This window comes from Leuresthes tenuis, unplaced genomic scaffold (assembly GCF_036924035.1).
Source record: "Leuresthes tenuis unplaced genomic scaffold, fLeuTen1.0.hap1 SCAF_18, whole genome shotgun sequence".
Lineage (NCBI taxonomy): Eukaryota > Metazoa > Chordata > Actinopteri > Atheriniformes > Atherinopsidae > Leuresthes > Leuresthes tenuis.
In genome coordinates, this window is record NW_027325372.1 from 19,840,845 (window position 1) to 19,864,625 (window position 23,781).

The 23,781-nt window shown below is 40.3% G+C and overlaps 1 protein-coding gene across 2 annotated transcripts in view; it reads right to left on the minus strand.

Annotated features, from left to right (window-relative positions):
* adcy2b (adenylate cyclase 2b (brain)) overlaps nucleotides 1–17,246 on the minus strand; it is a 53,730-nt gene extending 36,484 nt beyond the window's left edge. For both annotated transcript variants that reach the window (XM_072370291.1, XM_072370290.1), the window contains exons 1-3: nucleotides 16,314–17,246; nucleotides 7,246–7,443; nucleotides 885–1,046 (exon numbers count right to left, since the gene is read on the minus strand). In XM_072370291.1, coding sequence (XP_072226392.1) covers nucleotides 885–1,046; nucleotides 7,246–7,443; nucleotides 16,314–16,577 — 624 coding nt within the window. In that variant the 5' untranslated portion in view covers nucleotides 16,578–17,246. The remainder of the gene's footprint in view (nucleotides 1–884; nucleotides 1,047–7,245; nucleotides 7,444–16,313) is intronic.
* Between the last annotated feature and the right edge of the window lie 6,535 nt (nucleotides 17,247–23,781).

A 23,781-nucleotide genomic window follows, 5' to 3' on the forward strand; every position in this document is an offset into this window, starting at 1 on the left:
CACATGCATATACATACCAGCAAAGAGTACGGCATTAAAAAAGTGTCAAGAGGTAATCCCTATCTGGTTATCATTGTACCTGCAATTTTCCTCTGATATGACATCCCACTTAAGCCTGTATTATTACCTCGTAAAAACCACAGCAGAGCACACATCTGTGTCAACCTCAGGCTCTTTAAAATGTGGACCAGCATATCAATAAGTTGGACCTGGCCCTGTATCCAAGGATATTGAGTGCCTTTGAGCATGTTTTATTGTCAGAGTACTTTTCCACCGTGCATGTGTGTGACACTGAAACGAGACGCTGTTGCGATTATAGTGTTATTAGTGTGTTTACTTTGATAGTTGATTACAAAGAGTCAAACGCAAAGTGTATTAATGTGTGTGTCACCTTCAGAAATGCATGTGATCCACAATCAATTCTACTTTACTTCATGCTTTATCTCATTTGATAATTGCCATTCTTTTATTGAGGTTTACGGCTGTTATTTCCATCTTCTCGGCCTGTGGTGAGGCTTTCATTGTGTCACTGTATGAAGAGTCCATTCAGTTAAAGCCGGTTTTTAAGAGTTTCCTCTGAAGCGCACAATAAGGCTGTTCATATTTCTCTGGAAGCTCCTCTGAATGTGTTGTGTCGTGTTAGTACAGAATAGGGTTGCTATTTTACAACACAGACCTCATTAAAATGTTGTATCGCATCAGTTTTGTTGTGTGTGGAACAACATCAATTCTGTTTTGAAAAACTAACCCTAACAGAGCAGCAGCACAATCATCTATGCATTCAGAGCTCATCTCGCATCTGCAGCACAACAGGAAGTTTTATAGAATGGAGATGTTTTTTTGTGCTTCAGTATTTTTTCAGAGTGGACAACTGTTCATATTACCTGCCAGACCAGAGGTTCCAGCTCTTTAACAGAGGAGGTCAGGCAGATGCTGAGAGTGACAGTGTGTGAGAGGCAGGTTATGCCACTGGCGATAATGGCCCATTTCATGGAGAAGGGCAGCATGGTGTAGACAACAAACACAATGAACAGGAAGAAGGACACCTGGAAAAAAGGAAACAAAAATGTAAACAGGGGGATTTTATCCAAAATTAACCAGATTCAAGTTCAGCAACTTTCAGCATTGGTTAGATTCTGCAAAGTATGCCATAATGTTTTCCTCATTCACCCAGAAACACATGGGATAATGTCAGCTTCGCTGGACAACTGCTATATACCTCATCTGAGCATGTGAGTTTTCTGACAGTTCTCTATGAATGCCAATACTAAACCACATAAACTCAAATGCTTATTGGATGTAATCTTGTATAAAATGCATGCAAACTTATCAAAAAACCTCACTACTTGAGGTAAAATGGTGCAAAAAGAGATTGATTTTTTACATTAAAAACCAAAAAAATTCTTCTTCTTCTCAACAACATTTTCTGCTTAATGCAAGAAATCTACAAAAAGTTGTAAGCCAGGGGGATATTTAATTTCTCCAGTGAATTCTGGCTTCACCTTCAGCTTTACTTGCCCAGAAAACTTTCAAAGGAAGCCGCCTTGATGCATTCTAATCAGCTGCCCAAACTACTGCAGACGGCTCATTTCAACACAAAGGAGCAGAAGATCTGCTCTGAGCTCAGTTTGGATTTCCAAGCACCTCATGCTGTCTCTGGGGCCACTTGTGTTCAAAATCTAGTTCTTCAATCATTACTCAGAGCTTGTGAGAGGGTGAGTTTGAATATAGATTAACTTACAAATCCAAAGTCTTTTATTCTGGCTCAGCTCTAATAAATAGAAACAGAAGGGCTTCAACTGTAAAGCAGTTCCATAAATTCTAATTCATCTTTACACAGGACAAATTGCAACTAAGTCCAAGTTGATTGTGAACTGATTGTGAATTGATGACAGCCTCTATAGACGTAAGGCTCATAGCAGTTGTTAGAAAGAAGGCAGAAAACATTCATCACTGCATATTTTGGATGAATGGAAATGTTAGTTTGTGTAACCTAATTGCCGGTCTTACTTTAGAAGAAAAGAAAGGAAAAACAAGCCAGTTGGAACATTTGCTTGGCTAATAATTCTGCACATCAAAAGTTTACATGATCACATCATAAACTGCCAAAGAGATCTCTTCTGCAGCTGTACTAAGCTGCCGAGAAAACAAGAAAACATGTTATTGAAAGAAAACATGTGAATGTCTCCCAGAGTTGTCTCTTTCTTGCTGATACCCATGTTAACCTCCTGTTGCATCCCTGTCCACTTCCCATGCTGTCAGTCCACCCCTTCCTGTTTTGATAGTGAGCAGCAAGATTGGGTCACAGCTTCAGCAGAGATGCATGATGAACTGTGACCTTCCTGCCTGCCTGCTTACTTCCTGTGCCTTTTAAAGTGGGTCTGCAAACAGGAATCCACTGAGAGTGACAGCTTGGAGGAAATCATTTCCCTGACAATTGTCAGACCTCATTGTGTCATGAATCAACTTTAAATATATGAGAACTGTAATACCTTTTTCCCCCTTCAACATTTCTGACTGCTTTACTAACTTTTGGAAAGTACAAGATGGGCAGAGCTCTTCATATGCAACTCACATCAATATTAGAGACACCACTACAGTGACTCTGAGCTGCTACATCAAGCTTTAACAGTCATGACTTGAACATCTGATGTAAGTGATTGTTGGTTGACCTAGTTCCTTCTAAAAGAAGATCTGAACTCAAAAAACAGAGAGAGATGTTTTGTGTAGGCTCAGGACTTTTGTTGCCAAGGGAACCAACAACAGGAAGGATGCTGACGTCTGAACACATGCAGTGTGAAGGTCCTGTGTATTTTTTGCCATAACCATAAACTCCTAACCCTGAACTTCTACCTCTTAAAAGCTGACAACCAAGGGCATCTGGAGTGTGTAACCTCCAATCAGATTTGTAGGTGCAGAGAATTGAGACCGACATCCCAATTTCAGGTGCATCACCTGTTTCTGTCTGCTGCACAGGCAGCCAGACACACTCCATGTCCTCGGCACTCCAGCCTGAATCCTAATACACCCTCAAACACTTTGAGATGGGAGCTGCAGACATCATCTCACCTTGGCTTCTACAATTGCTTTTTTCTCTCTCCGTATTGTACTGAGTGAACAGCCCTTCTCTTTTCCACCAGACAAGAGAGGCACAGGCTCACCTGCCTCCCAACGTAAACACACACAGACGCAGAGATACGTACGCTCGAATACTCGTATCAGAAATGTGTCTCTCTATGCTCACTTAAGCATTTATGAGCTCAGCAGCTTGACAGCATTTTTGGATGCCAGCTCTCACTTATGGTTTTTGTTACCTTGCAAGTATGCACTTAAACACCACAGGGGTAAGTGTGATTATGTCTTGATTGAGGGTTACCAGGTGTGAGAGCTATGTTCAGTCTGCTTTCTGGTCTTCTGAGAAAAATGTAGCCATGACAAATGGGGTAATGCAGCTAGATAGTGGCAGACATGGCTGTGCTTTATGTGCACAGAAAGCTGGGGAGCAGGTGAGCTTGCTCAGGGTGGCGTGCAGGTTCAAACGCAAATGGCTGCAGAGACAACCAGTTTCTCTCAATGCCTCTCGCCCCCTTTCCTTTTCTTTTTTTTTTTCCAAATCAGGCCCTCACTGTTATTAGCTCAGTGTGCTCCATCAGACATGCTGTTCTCTCAGTAATCACAATCAATTCAACCCACAGAGAGCAGGCTGCAGTTCTACTGTTCTCCTTTTTGCTCTCCTATAAGTTTGTCTTTCCTCCTCGCTTGCTTTCAGTCAATATTTCTTTCTGCTGTTTCCTTTTCTGTCTGTTCATTAACTGAAAACAGGACACAAAGTACATATCAACAATCAAATTAAACAAATGAGGCATGAAAATACTTGGTCATTGATTCCCTGCGGAAAATGAAAAAACCAAAGTGGTTTTAGTAGTTTATTTTAAGGTGGAATTAGAATCAGGTTTTGCATTCAATGAGATCATCTAGCATGAGTGGCCTCAGTGTTTCATTGAAAAGGCGAGCATCTATCTAAGTGTGATCTTTACAACACGTATTTCTGAGCAGCTCAAGCCTCTCTAAAAGAGTTGTTAGGCTCATCAGGCTGGAAAAGGTTAGAAAAACCTTACTGGCTTATGCTCATTTTCATGAGTACATCTGGAGAAGACAGAACAAAAAATATGTGAATTGCAGAGTTCAAGAATAAAGCAACTGCTCTAAAAAAAAAGAAAAAAAAAAAGAAAGAACACTGCCACCCACCTGCAGTTTAAGACCAGAAGGCTGCTGGAAAAATAGAACTTTTTGCCTTGTTAAAAGAGTGTTAAGTGTTAAAAAGGGCAGAAAAGCAACAACTGCATTCCAGCATTATACTCTTATCGCATATGTGAATCAGTGTCGGTAATATCATGGTTTGCGTCTGTTTTGCTTCATTAATGCGAGGTTGATTGAGTTCTGAATCACACCAGGGATTTTAAAAGGAAAATTTAAAAAACATTCATCACTTTCAAGAGAAAGTAATTCATGCCACAAGTCAAAGACTCCAAACACAAATCACTGTACCGGAGAATGGTTGAAAAAGGATAATGTCTTGGAATAGCTGAGTCAATATCTTGGCCTTAATCCAGTAAAAATGTCATGAAAGAACGAGAGGTGGAAATGTATGGAAAGCCATGAACATCTCAGAGTTGAGAGGATTGCGTTCCATTTTCTCCAAGCTTATGTGAAGGTGTGATCAGTTGCTGGAAATGTTCAGGGGGGCCACATTCTAAGAGTTATGGTTCACACATTTTTCCATTCACAGATATGTGATGGTTGTTAATTTTTCTTAATGAATAAAAGAACAGGTATAATAGTTTTCATCTAATTTGTTTGACTGGCTTTGTCTGCGTTCAGTACTTTGTGTGAAAGCTGTATAATGTTTTAAGTTGCATTTCTGTAGGAAGACAGAACATTTTAAAGGATTCACACATTGTAGCGAGATAGATGTATTAGTGGAAGAGTCATGGGAGCAGAAGAGTGATTAATAATGCAGAATGATTTTGCTCTCACAGGTGGCTGATGATATAAATATCTCCACCCCTGAGGAGGAGGAGGAGATGGAATGAATGGAAGGTAAGAGGGGAGTCAGGAAATTTGGGCATAGTGGAGTTAGGCTAGGAGTGGGTAGGGCGCTGCTTAACAGGAAAAAAAGGAGGCAGGTAGGGGAGTAGTGGAGAGAAACATGCTATTTGATGAATATGGGGAGACAGGATGCCAGATGAATATACAAGGCTTCTGAAACTAAGAGAGTGAGGGAGTCTGGCACTGAGAACTAATGTTCTGTCTGTTGATCTGCTCACCCCCAGATCTCATCAGGCCTCATTAACACACAGAATTAATTCTGCACTCAGGAACACACAGTCACAAACACACACAAGCATGTATGCATATTCAAAGACACGTAAATTAATGGAAAGATTTGTAAAACGTCTTAAACTAAAACTGCATACGAGTCCCTTGGAACACTCATGAACATATCAAATTTATCAGGTTTGAGTTTTCTGTTTCGCATATTAATTTGCTGTTTATTTCAACCCATCCATAGAGTTGCTACCTTAACGTGGTGGAGGGGTTTGAGTATTCCCATGATCCTGAGAGCTGTGTGTCAACAGGAAGCCATTTGCTCATTTATTCCCCGGCTGAGCACCTTGGTCTCCCCAGTGAGCGAGGTCACCTTACTGCAGCTGCAAGTCGCAGGAGGGAAGGTTCTGACTTTTGTCACTAGATTTAAGTTTTTTTAAATAAGAATTTTTTGGTTCGGCAAAAGGTTTGACAGTGGAGAGGGACAGGAAATGGGCAGACACCCCCTGTGTCATGGGGATCTACTTAACCATGTGAGCAACCTGGCAGCCCTTACGTCTTTTTTATCACGTCATGATATTTGATGAGGTAACATTGCTTGAGGGATGCAGCTTATGAAATACGATCAAGGAGGTTGTCATCTCAGCTAATAAGCTCAAGGACCAATTCTGACCGAGTTAGATCGAGGACCAATTTTTGTAGATAAAGTAGTCATGGGCATAATCTTTTACAGCATGGACTCCTGTATGTGCCATTGGACAATGGAAAACTTGACTGGCCACTGTAACTGTGACAGGTGGAGCAGACCAAGCTGTCAGTTGAATCAATGGAACTTTTACACAGACATTTTGAGTTGTCAGGGGTAAAAGCAACAGGTGGAAACAACTCAATTCAATTAAGAATTTCAGACAGTCAAGGCAATGAATTAGCAGGTACAATAGATTTTCTTTCTCAGGGTAGATATTTTGACATGTCAAAGCAGCAGAAAAGCACAGCAGTCAAAAATGATTAGATAATATTTAGAAGAAAAATTTTAATGACCCTTGAATTGAGCAGTTTTGCTCACTGCCATTTTTTTCCAGTTGTTCACTGCCAGTTTTCTGAGAAAAGTAGGCCCCTTTCAGACATACACTGCTTTCAGTTATCATACCACAACTGAGTGTGTCGATGTCATGTCTGAATGACCCCACCAGTGCTTTTCTGTAATATGTTCTGACTAGGTCAAATCCATGAACGTATATATATATATATATATATATCAGTTTCCATGTGGCAAAAGTCTGAGCTGCTGTCACGTTAACAGACAGAGACACATTAACACAGTGTTATTCCGGCTTATGATCAGCTGCTTGGAGGAATCTGAGACATCACATGTCTTTGGTCTGTGGGAAGAAACTGGAGCACCTGGAGAAAACTCACATGGGGACAGGGGAGAACATGCAAACTCCACAAAAAACGGTAACAGCTGACCTACATGAAATCTGATTTTTGCAAATCAAATCAAAACCACATTTGAAGCTGCCTGAAATTTGATTCCAAATGATATCTACAGACATGTCTCAGGCTAGATGCTCTGGCAGCTTATTTGGGATTTCAAAGTGTCTTTTGTGTCACTTGCAACATCAAACAGAGTGATTTAAAATCTAAAGCAATGACAGAGCTGAAGGGATACTGTATTTAATAGACAAGAGGGCATTTTCTACACAGGTAATGCTGGAAATAACCTACAGCTGTAAAGCTACAGTACATCACAAGTACAGCTATGGTCTGATCACTGATGTTTAAACAATGCTAAAAAAAAAAAATCTGATTTGCCTGTAATCTGAAAATGTATTTAGACGCAGACACGCTTGCTGACTCATCCAGATGCACACGCAGACAACAACAAAAAAAAAAACTGGAATTAATCTATTGTACCTGGTCCCAAGGGCTCAGCGTTCCCCCAGAGAACATGAACAGGTAACCCATGGTGACCAGACAGGCCCATATCAGAAGAGAGAAGAGGCGCAGCATCCGCTTGAAGATAGACTCAATACAGACAAGGATGAAGATGGACAGGAAGAGGAAGAGAGCAGTGGAAACTGCTATCAGGAACGTCAAGTGGTCCTTTGTGTTCTGGAGGCAGACAGATACAGAAAGAATGATTGATTAATACAGTTTTATTGTTTTTAGAGTTTGCTGAAGTTGAAGAACAATTTGATTTAACACTGAACAAATGCATGAAGTTTGTTTCAATATACTAAAAAGGAATATGTTTTAAATTAATTTCTCCTTAATCCTATCATCTTTTTTTTTTTTGTCCATTGAGGACATTCAGTTTGAATTGTTTTTAGCACATACACAAACAGATGAACAGACGCTGTGCAGATCGGCAGGCAGACAGTCTGAGCCCAGAGAATGTGCAACAACATCACTTCTAAATTCACACAGTCAGAGTCAGCAGTTAAAATCTTTCACCCACACATACGCACACACACACGCACTCTATCTCTTTACCTCAGACCTCATATCTCTCACCCTTCGTCTCAACAGAGACTGTGGAGGTCGAATTCACTTTGTCTTCTATGCTATTCAAGAAGATGTAAGCAACAGAGGCTGTCTATTCTAACAGGTCTTTCTGTTGAAAATCAGCACTTTTTCCACACAAGATAGTTCTTTAATCCTTTTTCCTTACTCTGCCGTGTAAAATGCCTTGTGCCTTGTAAAGTCTTGCTCCTTGAATCAAATGCAAATGAGTCCCTACATCTGTTCAACTTTTTCAGCTGGGTCAGGAAAATGACTTCATATTTGACAAAGAGATTCCTTAAACCTGTATACCCATAATTCTTGTGATCACTACTGCTTTGAAAGGGAAGTAACATTCTCGATATGTAGTTTTGCAAAAATCAAGAACCCCTAGTTAGGTTAGGTTATTTAATATACCCATTAACTGAATGAGACTGCTCCAGCTTTGGCTCAAAATTAATGCAAAGACTACAAGATTCATCAGTTAAATAAAATAATTTTTCAATCCAGATAGAATCTATTTAAGTACTTGTTCTACAGTCATAAAAAAAGTCAAAGAATAAACAAAAAGCATAAGGAATTTTTTTAAATGTTTGCCAATATGACCCTGTTAGATGTCGCATCACTGCTCAGAATTACAGTGAATTATTTCACTTGACCATGACCCAAACAATGATAAAACATATTTTTTATGATTTATTTGACCAGACAGAACCAATGAGCTTCCTGAAATGCTGCACCTAGAAGTAACAACATTACAAATCCATCTATCCATCCATTTGCTATACCCGCTTAATCCAAGTCAGGTTCACAGACATTACAAATACAATTAGAACATTCTAGCCTTTAAATTGAACTCTTGAGTTACAACCAGCTCTGTTTGAGTGTATTTACGTGACTGTTATTATACTCTAGTTCAGACTTAGAATTAATCTTTAACCTTTGTAAGAGTTCAAATTAAACTGCACAATGTTGAATTAAAATGTTAAAGTGAGTTCATATTAAAATCAGCTCGTCACCAGTGTGAAAAGTCAGGACTTCCCATCTTTCACAGTTCCTGCTGTTTATCTTTAAGTCTAAGTCATATCAAGCTTGACAAAACCAGTTGGGCCAACACAAGAATTGTCGTCGTCACAGAAACTTCACTCACACTATCACAGCTCCTACAATTAAACCAATGTCTATTAGCTGTGTGTACTGCAAGTACAAAACTCGCACTCTGAATGCCGCATGATTGTTTTATCTGAAAATTGCTATTCTGAACTCAGATCTCTTAACTACAGCTTACTTGCTGTCACTGAGCAAATCAGCACATATTTAAAATTCCAGAGCAGCTAGCTACATGCTAAGAATAATTGAGGAGCAGCTACTCCTGAACTCTAGTACAGATAAACATGATCCTGAATACTGACTCAGTGAACAAAATGGCTGAGTTTTCCAGAACGCAGTCTGTAGCTTTTGCTTTCTATCTCCTGTCTGCTTAGAATGTGTAAATCATGAAACAAAAGCTAAATCAAAGAGCCCACAGATTTAGCACCAAATGCACTCTCACAGTCTTCAGTCTATACGCGAACACCCACATAAAGCATTTTAAGTTATTCCAGTCAAGTCATGATTACACTAACAAGTACAGAAGCTTAAATTAGCAAGTCACTGAGTGATTGCATGTCATTTTACAGTAAAATGACAATTACTGGGTGTGGAAACAAGGCTACTAACAGAATGAAGAGATATCACAGTCTTTGCTTTGAATTTGTTGATGATTTGACTGTTTATTGACTTGAGCTGTTTGTTGATGATAGCGAGAGCTGCTCTTATCCTGCAAATACAAGATAAGAGTTTTTTTTACTGCGCATTTATGTAGCAGCTTGATGTAGAAAGGGTATTATGAGTCAGAGTCTGGAGAAGGAAACCCATGGGACCTAGCTGCTGACGCCACAGCAGTTATAAAGTCAGGCTGAAGCAAAGCTTGGATCCCAATGAGAATGTAAGTAAGACTGTGAACTGGCAGAAATACCAGAGGCACACCTCGTTACAAGGACATTCCTTTAGCATCAAAACACATTTCGCAAAATGCTCACACACATTGATTCACAGGTTAGAGATGGATGGAGCTGCTATTTCATTCACTGTAGCAGCATTTCACTTATTTGCAGAAGAAGAAAAAAAGAAGCATCTGCACTTTGCACAATTCTGAATGTGGCCCATCTAATCCGCTTAAAACCCCTTTGAAACTTTTTAAAGCCTTTTCCCTCAACATTTCATGGAGGGAGGGGGTTGTGTCTGTGTGCCATATTGTACTGCATTGTAACCCAGAACAATCATTCTCCTTTTTTAACCTAGCCCGGTTCAGCCAGCTATTATAGTGATAGGAAAAGGAAGGACAGGGAGATATAACAGCAGCACAAAGAGACGCAGAGATGCAGCAAGCTAAGTATTCAGCAGAAATAGGACAAAACACACCAAAGTTATCATTTCAGAAACTGAGGAGAAGGGAACAGTTGAAACAGAACGGAGCCATGAAACCACGGCAGTGTTTCATGCACTTTCCATATTTGGTGCCTGTTGAATATTAATCCTGCCTGATGAAGCAGCACTGGTGGCATATTTCCTGAAGCTGCTCTAAGCCTGGTTTTCAAATTCATCATTCATAAATAACCCTTTCCACTAGGTCTCCATGTGCAGAAAAGAGGACTGTTAACATACTATGTCAGAACAGGTTGAAAGTCAAAGAATATCAAATAGTGAACCAAAAGATTATGATTCAACAAATCAAACCTTTTAAAAGAATTTCCCCACTTTGATTTTGGACTTTGTTCTTGTTTTTCCCTGGTAAAACCAGGTAAAAGGTAAGGGCAGCATCTGTATCACTGCAGACGCTGCCCTGATCAGACTGTGAGTCATTGACACGACCCAAGATTTGTGGATTCCTCTGCTTAAGGCAGCAACTCCTTCCCAATCCCAAGTGGGTAATTGCACTTTCCTGACTGAGGGTCTCAGCTTCAGACGTGGAGTTGTTAAGTCTCATTGTGGCTGCTTCACGTTCAGCTGCAAATCACCCCAGTACCTGCTGGAAGTCTCCACTCAGTGAAACCCATAGGACTACATATTCTACAATTACTGATGATGCAATCCTAAGACAACCAAACCACATACCACCAGAGCGTGGCACCTCCTTCAATTGGTGGGTCAACAGGAGGGTGGATCCATGTTGCTAGTTGGTGCTCCTCCTTAAGCCAAACCCCATGGGCAAAGGTCCAGCGCCAGGGATTCGTCTACAATCTTAAAAATGGCCATAGCCTGATGAATGATTATCCCATAGCTCTAACATTTGGCATTTCTCTGTCTTTTAATGAAAATACTGCACATCCGAATAAGGCTATAAATATTAACCTTAACAACGTGTAGGTAAGTTCTTTTAAAAGAATATTGGTTTTATTGGTAATTTAGCAGCCGGGATTGCATTCATTTCATATTTTGGGTGAATTTGTTATTTCAGGTGTATGATGCACTTCCCTAAGAGGGCTTCCAGATGACAGCTGAAGGGAAAGATCATTTCACCAGCAGTCAAGGTCTGAATCAATCAACCCAGTTTGAACTGATTCCCAGAAACATCAGATAAACACTGCATATTGGCTTAAAGCCTCAAAGGGCTGACTCGGACTAAATTTCCCCAAAGTTCATTGTAGTGCTCAGCCTGTGAAAAAAAAATGGTGGAACTTTTCAAAAGCTGTTACAATAACTATAAATATAGGTTTATCTTGTGTGAATTCCTAAATACAGTATGACTTACCTAACAAACAGAGATTTTAGGTTTAAAAGTACAATTAGACAAGTTGAAGCATGCATGCTAGTGTGAGATGTAACTGAATGAGCTTTAAACTGTAAATATCTATATGTGAAATTGTGGAATTATGGACTAAATAAACATACACATTCATGATTTTACTTGAAAATAAAAAAGATTGGAAGACTTAAATTAGCCCTGTGATGGACTGACAACCCGTCCAGAGTGTACCCCACCTCTCGCCCAATGACAGCTGGGATAGGCTCCAGTATTTTTTAACTCTGCTGAAAACTGTTAACATTCAATAAATCACTGATATTCAATAAATGGACCCAGCCTCTGTAACTTCGTCCATTTGTTCGCTGACCTAAGTTTAGCAATTTGATTTGAACCATTTGTTTATAGATTTTTTTTAACCATGAGCTGTCGATCTTACTGAGAACTGCTCAGTCCTGTTGGATAGTGGCTTTTCAATCACCACATTGCTCTGCCCTTAAGCATGCACAGCTTTACCCGCTATTCACCTTCAAATGTAATTATTGACCATTTTACACAAAATAAACATCATGCTATATGTTGAGTACGATATGACACGAGCGACTCATCATGTAAACTTACTGAAGCTCATCAAGAAATTCATCCAGAAAGCGTTCATTGAGGTCACCGTGAGGTGAGAAGTTACTTTCCCACATACTTGTGTAAAGTCTTTGCAATCACAGCAGTCACCGTTTGATAGAATGCAGGTTTATATTGTATTTGACATATTTTTTTTACACAGTCAGTGTTTGAAGCGAGTTCTATACAGTTGTGATGTCACAACTATATGCTGTGACCCGATTCTCAGCCGTTCCCAAGCAGATATGATTGACCCTATCCATCACGGTATCCGCGGCATTAGCAGGTAAAGCACAACACTCTTCCTAAAAAGGGACGGAGTTGACAGCAGCTTATTTCATCTTGAAGCTACAGGCATTGAAACTGCCTGTTTGGAACAAGGGGAAAACCTAAACTATTACATCCATGACTAAATGAACAGTCCATGTGGTATTTTGAGCTGAAACTTGAAAAGTCGGATTTTAGGGACATGTAAGATCAACGTTAACTTGTAAACATGGGTTACAGTATGGGATCTTTCATCAAATACACAGTATGTTGATCCATACGTGTTGTTTTTGATGCATTTTAGTTAGCAAGACTTTTTTCCTCAAAGTGGATATCAAAATTCTTGTATTTTAGGTGCAGTGGGAGATCATTCTTTCTCTGTGGCGATGCAGCTCTGACCACGCCCAGTCGGTGACATCCATTCCATCCAGTTCATTCACCCTTCTTCCCCCCAGTAATAGCTGGTGATCCATCACCACAGAAACAGACTTCTCTCACTGCGCTGCATCTATCAAACTGTCAACGAAATCTGTTTTTCCTTTACATCAAAATCAGCAGACTGTAAAATTGGAAAAATATGTTGTACGGGATCATAAAAAGGCTGAAATGTGAACTGAAATTAGCATCGCTGTCAATAAAAAGCAGTTCTGTAATCAATCATGAAAATTACAGGAGCTATTTTGTCCAGTTCATACATTTCCAGAATACCATCACCAGATGTAATACTGGCATCAATTAAGCTGTCACACTGAGTTTTAAAACTGCGAGACTTCCTCAAACCCACCCAAACAAGACACACAGTCACAAACAAGAATGCACATAAGCGCACACACACACACACACACACACACACACACACACACACACACACACACACACACACACACACACACACACACACACACACACACACGCAGCACAGAACTGGTGGTGGCGTCTCGCTCTTAGAAATACCACGTTTACCCACTCCAGCCCTGATCTGAGGACAAAGATAAAAGTGTGCAGTAATTTTGGGAGCATTAGCGCTGCTTTGGTTGGGTTTCTGTCGGCTTGCTGATAAAGCCAGAATACTTACAACAACATCCTCCCCTCCCTCTGACGCCTGGTCCCCTGCTCTAAACACACCCCTATTTATTCCTGCCATTCTTCTTATTCCAGGAGTAATAAATACACACGCCTCACCGAACAACCACTTTGTCACTACATATGGGCTAGTCTGTTATTGATTGAGAACAAAGAGGGAAAAAGTTGTCCATATCCATTGTGAATTAGAGGAAATTATTGGGGGAAGAGCGTAATTTCGGCTGCAAAGCATGGGAGCCCAAGAGGAAAGAAAGAACTTAGTGAATTAAACTGATGAGTGTAGGCAGGAAGGCCTATTGATTTGAATTAAATAGATGTAGAGGGATTGATTTAGGTGGGGGTGCTCCAAAAAACAACCCATTATTGAGTTGAAATTAATTTAAGAGGAATTCAGAGTTAACCACGAGATGCTATGTTGTCAGCCCATGACGCACTCGCATAGAACAAAACTCAAATGTACAGACCGTCATAAACATACATAATAGCAGCAAACTATCAGTTCAAGATAATAACAGCAGTAATCAGTGGGCATCCTTTTGTGTGGCTATTTCATAAAACACAAAAGCAGTACTTGAGTAACAAAAGCTTGTGTTTGCAGTTGAGTGTTTGTCGCCAAACAACACTTTTCATTTGACAAAAGCACCAACTCCCACACAGCTGCGAGCTAAACTCTCATCCCGCTCTCGATCCACTCTGCAAACCCAGAACTGCAATCCGAAGTACTTCACAGCCACTTATGCTGTCACACATAGTCATACACCCATATGTTGCCGCCCCCCAAACCACCGACCCACTCCCATTCAGTCTAGTGCTAAAAGCAAAACTCTTCGTAAGGTAGAAGATAAAGAGAGAAGCAGCTCGCAGCGAACACAGGATGTTGTGTTGGCATCGTGATGAGACACACGTGTCACAGCTTTCGATATTTAATACTATCAAATGTGACAAACTGTTTTTTTTTCCAATCAATATTAAATAAAGATGTGTCTTCATATAGACAGAAAAGTGTAAAAGGTAAATAAAATCAGCCTGCAAAGATTTGCAAGTTTAAATGTAAACTCTTAAGACAATGTATTAAATGTCAAAACCGAAATGTTCATTTTGAATTTGATGTCAACAAAATGCTTGTAAAACTGGCCGAGTAGTTTAAAAGTTCTTCAGCCCTTTAAAAATGTCTGTGAGTGAACACAAACTCTCCCAGACAAATGTATCAAAAATCTTAATCGCAATCTTTCACATAAATCTTTCTGCACAAAAAGAAAAAGCCATTACCAACTCAATCATTTTCTTATTACTTACATGAATGGAGATACATTTAACCAGTTTCAATGCAAAGTCAATGCGACACAGCCAGGGCTCACGAGATAAATATCAGCTACTACCATCAGTTGATGTTATCCTATTTGGAGATAAATAGTTAAATATCAGCTGGTACAGGCTGATATAGATCTGAGCGTCCCTACCAATAAGATTAACTGCTAACAAGTCAGTATCATGATGATATCCAAAAGAAAATCCAAAAACCTAATTCTTTCAGTACAGATGGGAGGAGGATTAACTGCTCTGTGAAAGACTGTGTGGGCCCCTCATTGAACAACATATAAATAATGTTTCTCAACAAAAGATTACAAAACATTTGCCTTAATTCACCATCCACAGTACTCAACGTCCTTAAAATATTCACAATAAACCCTGCAAATGGGATGAGGTTGAACATCTAAATTGATCGGCTATGATCTTCAGGCCCTCGGGCAGCTCTTCATTTAAAAAAAAAGAAAACATTATTCTGTAAGGGAATTTGCAGCATGGGCTCAGCACTTTCTGAAATCACTGGCCCTGAGCTCAGTTCACTGCTGCACCCTGAAATGCCAGTTAAAGCAGGACCATGCAAAGAAAAAAAAAGCATTCAGCATATATACACAAGATGCAGATGTACTGCCACTTTCTCTGGGTAATAGAAGGTAGACTGAGGTGAGGAAGGGAAAGTGTCTCAGTCTGAGATCCTGTGAGAAAGTTAAGGACACAATGTCTAATGGGAATGGGATAGTACACCTTGATATAGGCAGTTTAAAAGCCGGCATCTGTTATTGGATGAAGGCATCATTAATGCTGACTGACATATTTTGGACGGATGTTGGAGCAACACATGCCACCATCCACATGATGCCTTTTTCAGAGAGGATCTTGCTTATTGAAGCAAGACGATATCAAACTATATTCTCCATGAGTCTGGGAGCTGAACTGGTTATCAGCTTCAACACTGACATGTTGCTGTTTTTATTCTTTTAAAATCTACATGTAGGGTTCAAATGATAAGCTCATCATTGTTGTTGATTTTTTTCTTACTCTTTTTGAAAGAAAATTCAATCAATGTCCAAACTATTCTGGGAGCAGAGTTTTAAGAAATTCCTCTGACGTGCTCAAAGATAAATGGGGCAACAACGGGCTGAAGTTCGGAAATAAAGCAAATAAGTGTACATCCCAAAAAATTAAAAGAAAAAAACAGCCTCATTTAACACCGGGTTCTTCCATTTCTTCCATTTCCTGTCAGGACAGTTGTGGTATGCTGCATCTATAATTCAGCTCAAACCACACTGACCTCTTTCTGTGTGGATTAACTACCCACTCCTCTGAACCTTGTCTAAACACTTATGTTTGTATACACGCACACACACACACACACACACACACACACACACGCACACACACATACATACACGCTCACACTCACCAGTCCTGAAGCAAAGAACACAGCCAGCAGCGCGAGGCAGGTTCCCATGACGATCAGCAGCAGGAACACGATCAGCGGATGCTGCTGGCTCATTCTGTAGTACGACTCGTACAACCAGTCTTGAGGCTTCTCGCCCTCAACGCACACCTCGCCCTGGAAACCGGGGCACCCATCTCCCAGGCTCTCGGGCCCCTCAGGCCCCTCCCCTCCATCGCTCTTCTCCAGCAGGTAGCGTCCGCGGGTCCACAGAGCCTCCTGCCACATGGGTAGCTGCCTCTGGATGGATGGTGCTGCTTTCTCCCTGACAGAAAACACGTTCACAGAGAGGCGAGCGGGGTGAGGGGTGCTTTGTTTTTGCCCTCCTTCCCTCTACACCCTCTAGGTCCACCGCCCCCTCTTCCTCTTTTAAGAAAGTTTGCTCAGCTGTGAGTGATGGATAGACAGCTGAAAGAAAGAGCGCCAACTTTCCTGCTCTTGTCGTTTCCGTTGCATCCTCTGCTGCTCCTTCTGCTGGAAGTGAGAAACTGAGTCAGGACAGTGTGAAAACCGATCTTCCTTCTCCTCCTCCTGTAAGAGAGGGCTGCTTGGACTCTGAGGGGGAAAGATGTGACTTCTGCTCTTCTCCTCTTGCTTCTGCTTCTTGCTCTGTCTTTATGATTGGTCAGTGTGATGGAGAGCTAGCAGCTTCTGCTCACCGCTCTGCGCTGTAGCTGCAACGAGGCAACATGTTAGTCTGCCGAGGTGCAGATGAGGACTGGGAGAGGGAGTGTGTGTGTGTGTGTGTGTAACTGGGAGAGACATAGAGCGAGAGGAGAGAGGCTGTACCGATGTGCGGTGGAGAGAAAGTGTGTGTGTGCTGTACCTCTCAGAGCAAGTGGAAATGTGAGAATGGGGATGTGTGAGGTTAGCAAACATGGAGAAAATTTGGTATATGACTGTATGTGTGCACGAACTGTGTATTTGTGTTTTTACGAGGTACAGCAGAAAGGAAGTTACTTGAGAGATGAACATAAGAGAGAAAAAGTGAGAAATTGGCAGAAGTGAAGACAGCAGGAAGAAGAGCTGTGTGTCATCATGTGTGTCTGTGTGTGTGATAAGCAGAAAGAAAGTGAGTGAGAAGGGCTTGTGACAGCTGTGCTGAAGCAAGAGGAGCAGCAGAGAGTGGAGGGAACAAGAATGAAATGCCACCCCAGGAGCCAGCGACGAGATAAAAAGACGGGCAAGTAAAACACACACACACACACACACACACGAGGGGGAAGAGCGGGGAGGAAGAGGAAGAAGAAACAAAGTCAGGAAGGAAAGAACCTCAGGAGACAGAGAGAGTGTGGGAGGAAGAGAGACCAGAGCTTCAAACAGGGGGGAGGGGTAGGAGTGATGGTAATGAGTGAAAGTTTGAGAGTGTGTGTGCGCGCCGTTGGTGGGCGTAAAAATAAGATCTGACGAGCCAAAATCCCGATATTCCTCTCCTCCTCCTAGCTTTCATTTCTCCCTCTTCCATTTCCTCCTCTGTCACGCTGAGCACCCCCCCCTCCCTTTTTTTTTTGCCATGCTCTGCGAGGTGTGAAAAAGCCACTTCAGTGTGCAAAATCCACAGTTTCCCTTCTCCACTGCCCTCAGAGAGTCTGTAAATGAATTCCAAGCAGACTGCAGGTAATAATAAAAACAGCTGATGGTTATTTTTGGAAACTGTAAGCTCTACATTTTCAGATAAATGCTGAGCTCTGGTCTTATCCACTATGAAAACAAAGGTAAGAGAATGAGAGCGACCAAAATAATGACAAGCAGCAAAAAAGCAACAAACAAGTCAGTCTTAGCCAATAATTAAGCCGCCCCATAGGAAAATTTACACAAACTGATGAGACAGCACTGACATACGAGCAGCTTTGTTAGGCTGTACTCGTTCACAGAGGAGCCTTGAGAGTTCCTAACATGAGTGACTGTGTTAAAGAGCTCGAAGGCGATGTTTACCAGTGTCCAGATCTTTGAGTTAGATCCGAGTATTATTGGATTTTGAGAATATGCCGATGCCAATATTTAGGAAGTGAAATGTTTTTAGAGAGCATAAAGTTCCACTGTCAGTATAATGATATTCGAAATACACAGTTAAGTTTAGTCTGTTCAAGTTTAGTCTGTTCAAGTTTAGTCTGTTCAAGTTTAGTCTGTTCAAGGCCACAGACACAATTCTCCGCGTTCTTTGTGTTAACAAAGATAATGACAAAGGAACAGAGTGCCGACACATACGGTGAGACAGAGGCTGAAAAAGGCAGCATTTGGAGGAATCACAAATGTTTGAAAGTAACTTTACTTTTGAAAAGTCAATCATGGATTCAGAACCCATTACTTCCTGGTTAGGCGATTAAAACTACATAATTAACGTAATTATCATGATGTTAAAACAGACACTATAATAACTTACCTTATCATAAAATCCTTTTCTCCATTTTCCTTAAAATTTTTTTAAAAAATCTATGCCTAAAATCCTTCAGACCCTTTCACAGTAATCCTTTTTTGCCATCATGGCACTAAATTCTTAAAGCTTTTTGCATGCAACTGGGATTTTCAGCAAGCTTAAAGTCAAAGCTGGAAGGTTTGTCCGCCATCACTCCGGATGGGCTGCTCCAAAAGTTGACAAAGTGCGAACCATTTCTTGACCACTCTGACTTCTCCAGTGAAGTCCTCTGTTTTTTTTTTTGATCCATTGACTGAGAAAAAGCTCCAAAAGCATTTCATTCCCGTCACCCTGCTTGTTTTTGGAGTTGATCGCCTCTCCTTTCTTTTATCACAGAAAGCCAAGCCTCTGTGTCCACACAACTGGTTGAGAGCTTTCGTCTTCGTCAAGCTTTTACTAAAGTTATCAAAAGTTATAATGAAAAAGAAACATGATGGGAATTCCCTCTCTGATGGATATGCATATATGTTTGGCTTCTGTTGGGGTCTCTTTCCCCTCCAGAATTTGCCTCCAGTGTATAGCATTCATTTTTTTATTTTTGTGGTGGATCTCAGAGAGAGACTGCACTGTATGGCAGGTTGGATAACTGATTAATACGTTTTGATTATATGGTCGTATTTAGCCATTGGTACTGAAACCATAGTATGCTGTATAATTTATGGAAAACTGGTGTGGAAAACTGCAAAAAGTGGCCTCTCCCATTGCTGCAGTGAATTTACATCTATTCAACAATAAATACATTTCCTTTTGTTGAACATGAGGAGATTTTGTATTTCAGGCAGAATTTATTTCAATTCGATTCAATTGTAAGCTATCTGTTCCCTCACATCTCTCCACATGTCCAGGTGTATGAACAATTCCTAATGCTCTACTCGCTTTGTCGCTCCAGCTGTTTCACACTCTCAATTGTACACAATTCTCACTTCTGATATCGCCTCTCTGGTTCAATGTTCTTCTTTCTTTTTTTGTTTTTGTGTTGTTGTTGTCGTCGTTTTTTTCCAGATAAATTGGTCTGATCGATTTAAAACTCACCGAAGTCTTGATATGAATTTATTTAGTTCCTTTCTTTCGATGAATCTCTCCTTATCATCAAGAAATGAAATGTTAAAATAGTTCTTTTTTGAAAATGTGGTTTTTATTTTTGGCCTTTGTAATTTTGTACTATAAATAATAATCATTATCATATAAATGCATCATTTATTATTACATTATTGACTTTGTAATGCATTAGCAACCCCCACAGATGTATTATTTTACTGCTTCCATGGGAACTCAGACCCCTCTCATCTACTGGCTCCGAGATAACTTGAACCAAGTGTATCATTAACATGGGAACAAAACATGCATTTTGGCTTTTTTTATTTTTTCTGTTACTTCCTGTTTTGACTGATTATACAGTTAGTCGGTGCCAAAAAAAGGAAAATTGTAATGATGGCCCTGAAAGCAGAATATCAGTGATAACAATAATAACAGGTTTAATGCTATTTCAGCTTTTTCCGACTCTCACTTTCACTCACTTGATGCATCCCTGTTATCTCTAAAAATCCTGATCAATAGTATGCATTAAATCACAGGTGCAGGATGAACAAATTCACATGAATGGACTCATTTAGGCTTTGTTGTACCTTATTCCTGTTGTTTTAGGCGTATACTGAAGTTCATCTCTTGGGTCACCATCATCACAAACACATCTTAGGGTGCAAAGGACAATGCAGATATTCAGTGTTCATGTGACAGGAGAAAGAAAAAGGAGACTTTTTATAGCAATTTTCAGGAAGGGAGGTTAGAGCGGTGTAATCAATCACTGCAGAGAAAGCAAGAAGGGGAGAAATCTTTAGTGAATTACTTTCCAGTTGGCTAGAGTAAGGATGGATATGACACTGATAATGATACAGACATGGTCTTGTTCTGTTGCACATTAACCCTCAAAAACCCAGCAAATATCCTAACTGTACACAGTCAGATAAGACACAAAACCTGGCAGAGCAGAACAGATATGTAGCCCAAAATGTTTTCTGTAATTATAAAAAAACCAACAACAATTATACTACACGTGATTTAGGGAATATTCTGTTGTTTGTTAATATTTTAGTTGTCGTTCTAGTGGAGCAATGTGGTTTCTTGGCCACTGTTACTGTTGCTAAGACGCACATTTGGAGATGTAGGATTGTCAATGTGGAGAGATCTCCCAAAAGACAGATGGAGGGGGAAAGCAGGACGCTGAGACTGAGGATTATTGACTACCCTCCCATGACAGACCAAAGCTGCCCAACTGGTGTGTAGAGCCAAGCTGCATGAAAAGGTTGTCTGTTTCAATGCGACGGTTAAAACTGGTGCTGCTGTCTGTGAAGCCCGTACTGTTCATCAGTTAGAAAATGAACGTATTTTTCATGACAGTCTTTGCTGAGACTGTGATGAGTAGCTACCCAAATCATTGTTGTCTTTATGTCTGGTTGCATGTCTCAGATATAACACAACCCTGTCAGTTTGTCTGAGGGTTGCCTCGTGAATAAAGATGGTCACACCAAATGAGTGCCTGTAAAAATATGTGATTCAGTGAGCTGACAAATCACTGACAAACATGTTGCCTGTCATGTATTTTTCTATCAATTCGATAGCTGTAAGAGGAGCTGAGTTTGCTGTGTGTGCTAGTCTGAGCTCCCAGGCTTGGTACATCCTTTGATGATTGAGTGTAATTTGTATCCAAACTTATATTTGCATGACAGTGTAAAGCTGTACCAACAATACACCATATGAAATATTGCTCATTAATATTAACTTTTAACCAGCAGTCACTTGCAAGACGCTACTTGACATTTTTAAAATCTTAATGTGCAGTCTTAATCATGGGTGACAGAATCACCACATCAGTAACAGTCAAACAGCTGTACAGTGCAGTATTTACAGTTAAAGGGATCATTCAGGAAAAGTTGCCTTTCTTTCTTATTTTTCCCCTTCCACACAGCTCACAGCCTCCTGCTGAGTGCTGAGATGTTTGCATGTGTTCAACTTTTACGTCTTTGTCAGTAGCCGTGGGGTCAAACAAATGTACTGCTTCTCTCTATCACCCACTTAATAAAGTAGAGACAGGAGCCCTTTTCAGATGTGACATATGTAACATTAATGGCTTTATCATTCTGTTAAAGTGATGGCGTTCAGTCATTCAGACATCAATCACATTAGTTTAATGTTTAATGGAGACATCCACAATGAGAAATACTTGCCATTCATGTGAGACTGAACAATATATCAAGTGAAGTATAATACCAAAAACCTAATGAACTCATAGTTTTCTCACAACCTGTCATATTGCCACAATAACTCATATTTGCATGTCAATGCTTTGTCATTGTAAAAAAAAAAACAAAGAAACAGCAGGACATGGATGGGATCAGCGTAAATGTACTGCTTTTCTATGTGTTTAAGCCATTTGAACAGCTGACTCATGAGGTATTCAGATTGGCCATCGTTTTGGTTGCAGCATAGCAGAAAAACGGATATTTTTTACCTGAGAGCACAGGGTCCACCGTCATCATTTACTGTGTGCGGAAAGAGGAGAAGCTGGAGCAGATATTCACAGGATTTTTTTCTTTTTGCCATTTGGGTCAAGCACTGTGAAAAAGAAAACATAGCTAGGTGCTACTCCAGGTTATGGTCAGGCAAAATGAAGTTGGAGTCATGTGTACTAAATAATGACCCAAAGCTACAGAGCATGCTTACTTGTTGATGTTGCTGCAGCAGTTCAGACTTGCACAAAATGCTTCAGTCTTCAATGTTACGAGCTACTGAACCGCCTGGTAAGATCAAAAATGATTATTGAAAAGCATTGTGTTATAGATTAGTGACAAAGTTGGCAGCAATTTTGCAAACAAATATCCTAACTTGTTAACAAGGTTTGGAGACTCCTGACATAAACCTTTGGTGTTCATCAACTTCATTTCAGAGTATCTGAATATCCTTATTTTCATTCAGCTCAGCAGCATTTTCATCACCTACAAGGCAGCAAAAGTAAATTTGTCAAAAGTTTTAGAAAATTAACTGATCAGTCTTTTGTGCGGGTCGCGAACAATAATAATTGTTAGCACATCAGTAAGACATGTGTTATGTTAATTGATTGTCCAAAGGGCTGACATACAGCCAGGCTATTAAAAAGGATGGATGTAGCCAATGTGGCTTTGGTCTGTGAAGTGCCAGTGCTGGTTCTCTCTGTTGCCTGCAACTGCTTCTTTGTTCAGTTAAGGATAGGCCAACGTGGTCAAATATGATGGATCAAAAAGAGGGAACACACAGGCCCTGTTGAGTAGAAATAGACTGAGGCATATTTTTTTTTATAAGTTAGTCCAAATGTATGCGAATAAAAACATTAAAACATGATCGTGAAGGTCAGTATGCAAAGACTGTACAGACAAAGAACAGCCTCAGAGCAACAGGGATCCTCCTCATGTGGCATGTAAACAAAACAATAACCCTCTAGTCAAAATTCAACACCTCATGAAGTCAGCTTCCCACTCTCTATTGCAGCCTTGAATGTGTTGGACATTGTTTCTAGTGGCCATCCACTGCAAGGCACTCCTGCATTGGTTTTCACTTTGAACAGTAACTGACTGCATCCATTTTCATATGCATATTGAATCCTACCTCTAACCCAGTGTTAGTGTGGATATCCTGCAGCTCCCTGCAACTTATGCAAGATAAAGCAGGCATCATTGAGGGTTAGATATGACTATTCGTATTCTTTTTAAATACATAGTCGAAATGATCGATTTAACTAAACACTGACTAGAACCTAGAATGATTGATGTATCATGAATAACATGGGCTCCACAGTACTGTGCATGAGTCTTGAGCCTTTAGATATTTTCCAGGAAATGGGAAATGGGTGCAAATATATATATTTTTTAAATACGTGCAAACATGAATGGAAATACAGTTTATGAAGGAAAAACTGAGTTTTAAAAATGTAAAAAGCTTGAAAGTTAATATTTGATATGAGACCTTTAATTCTTCAACACAGCC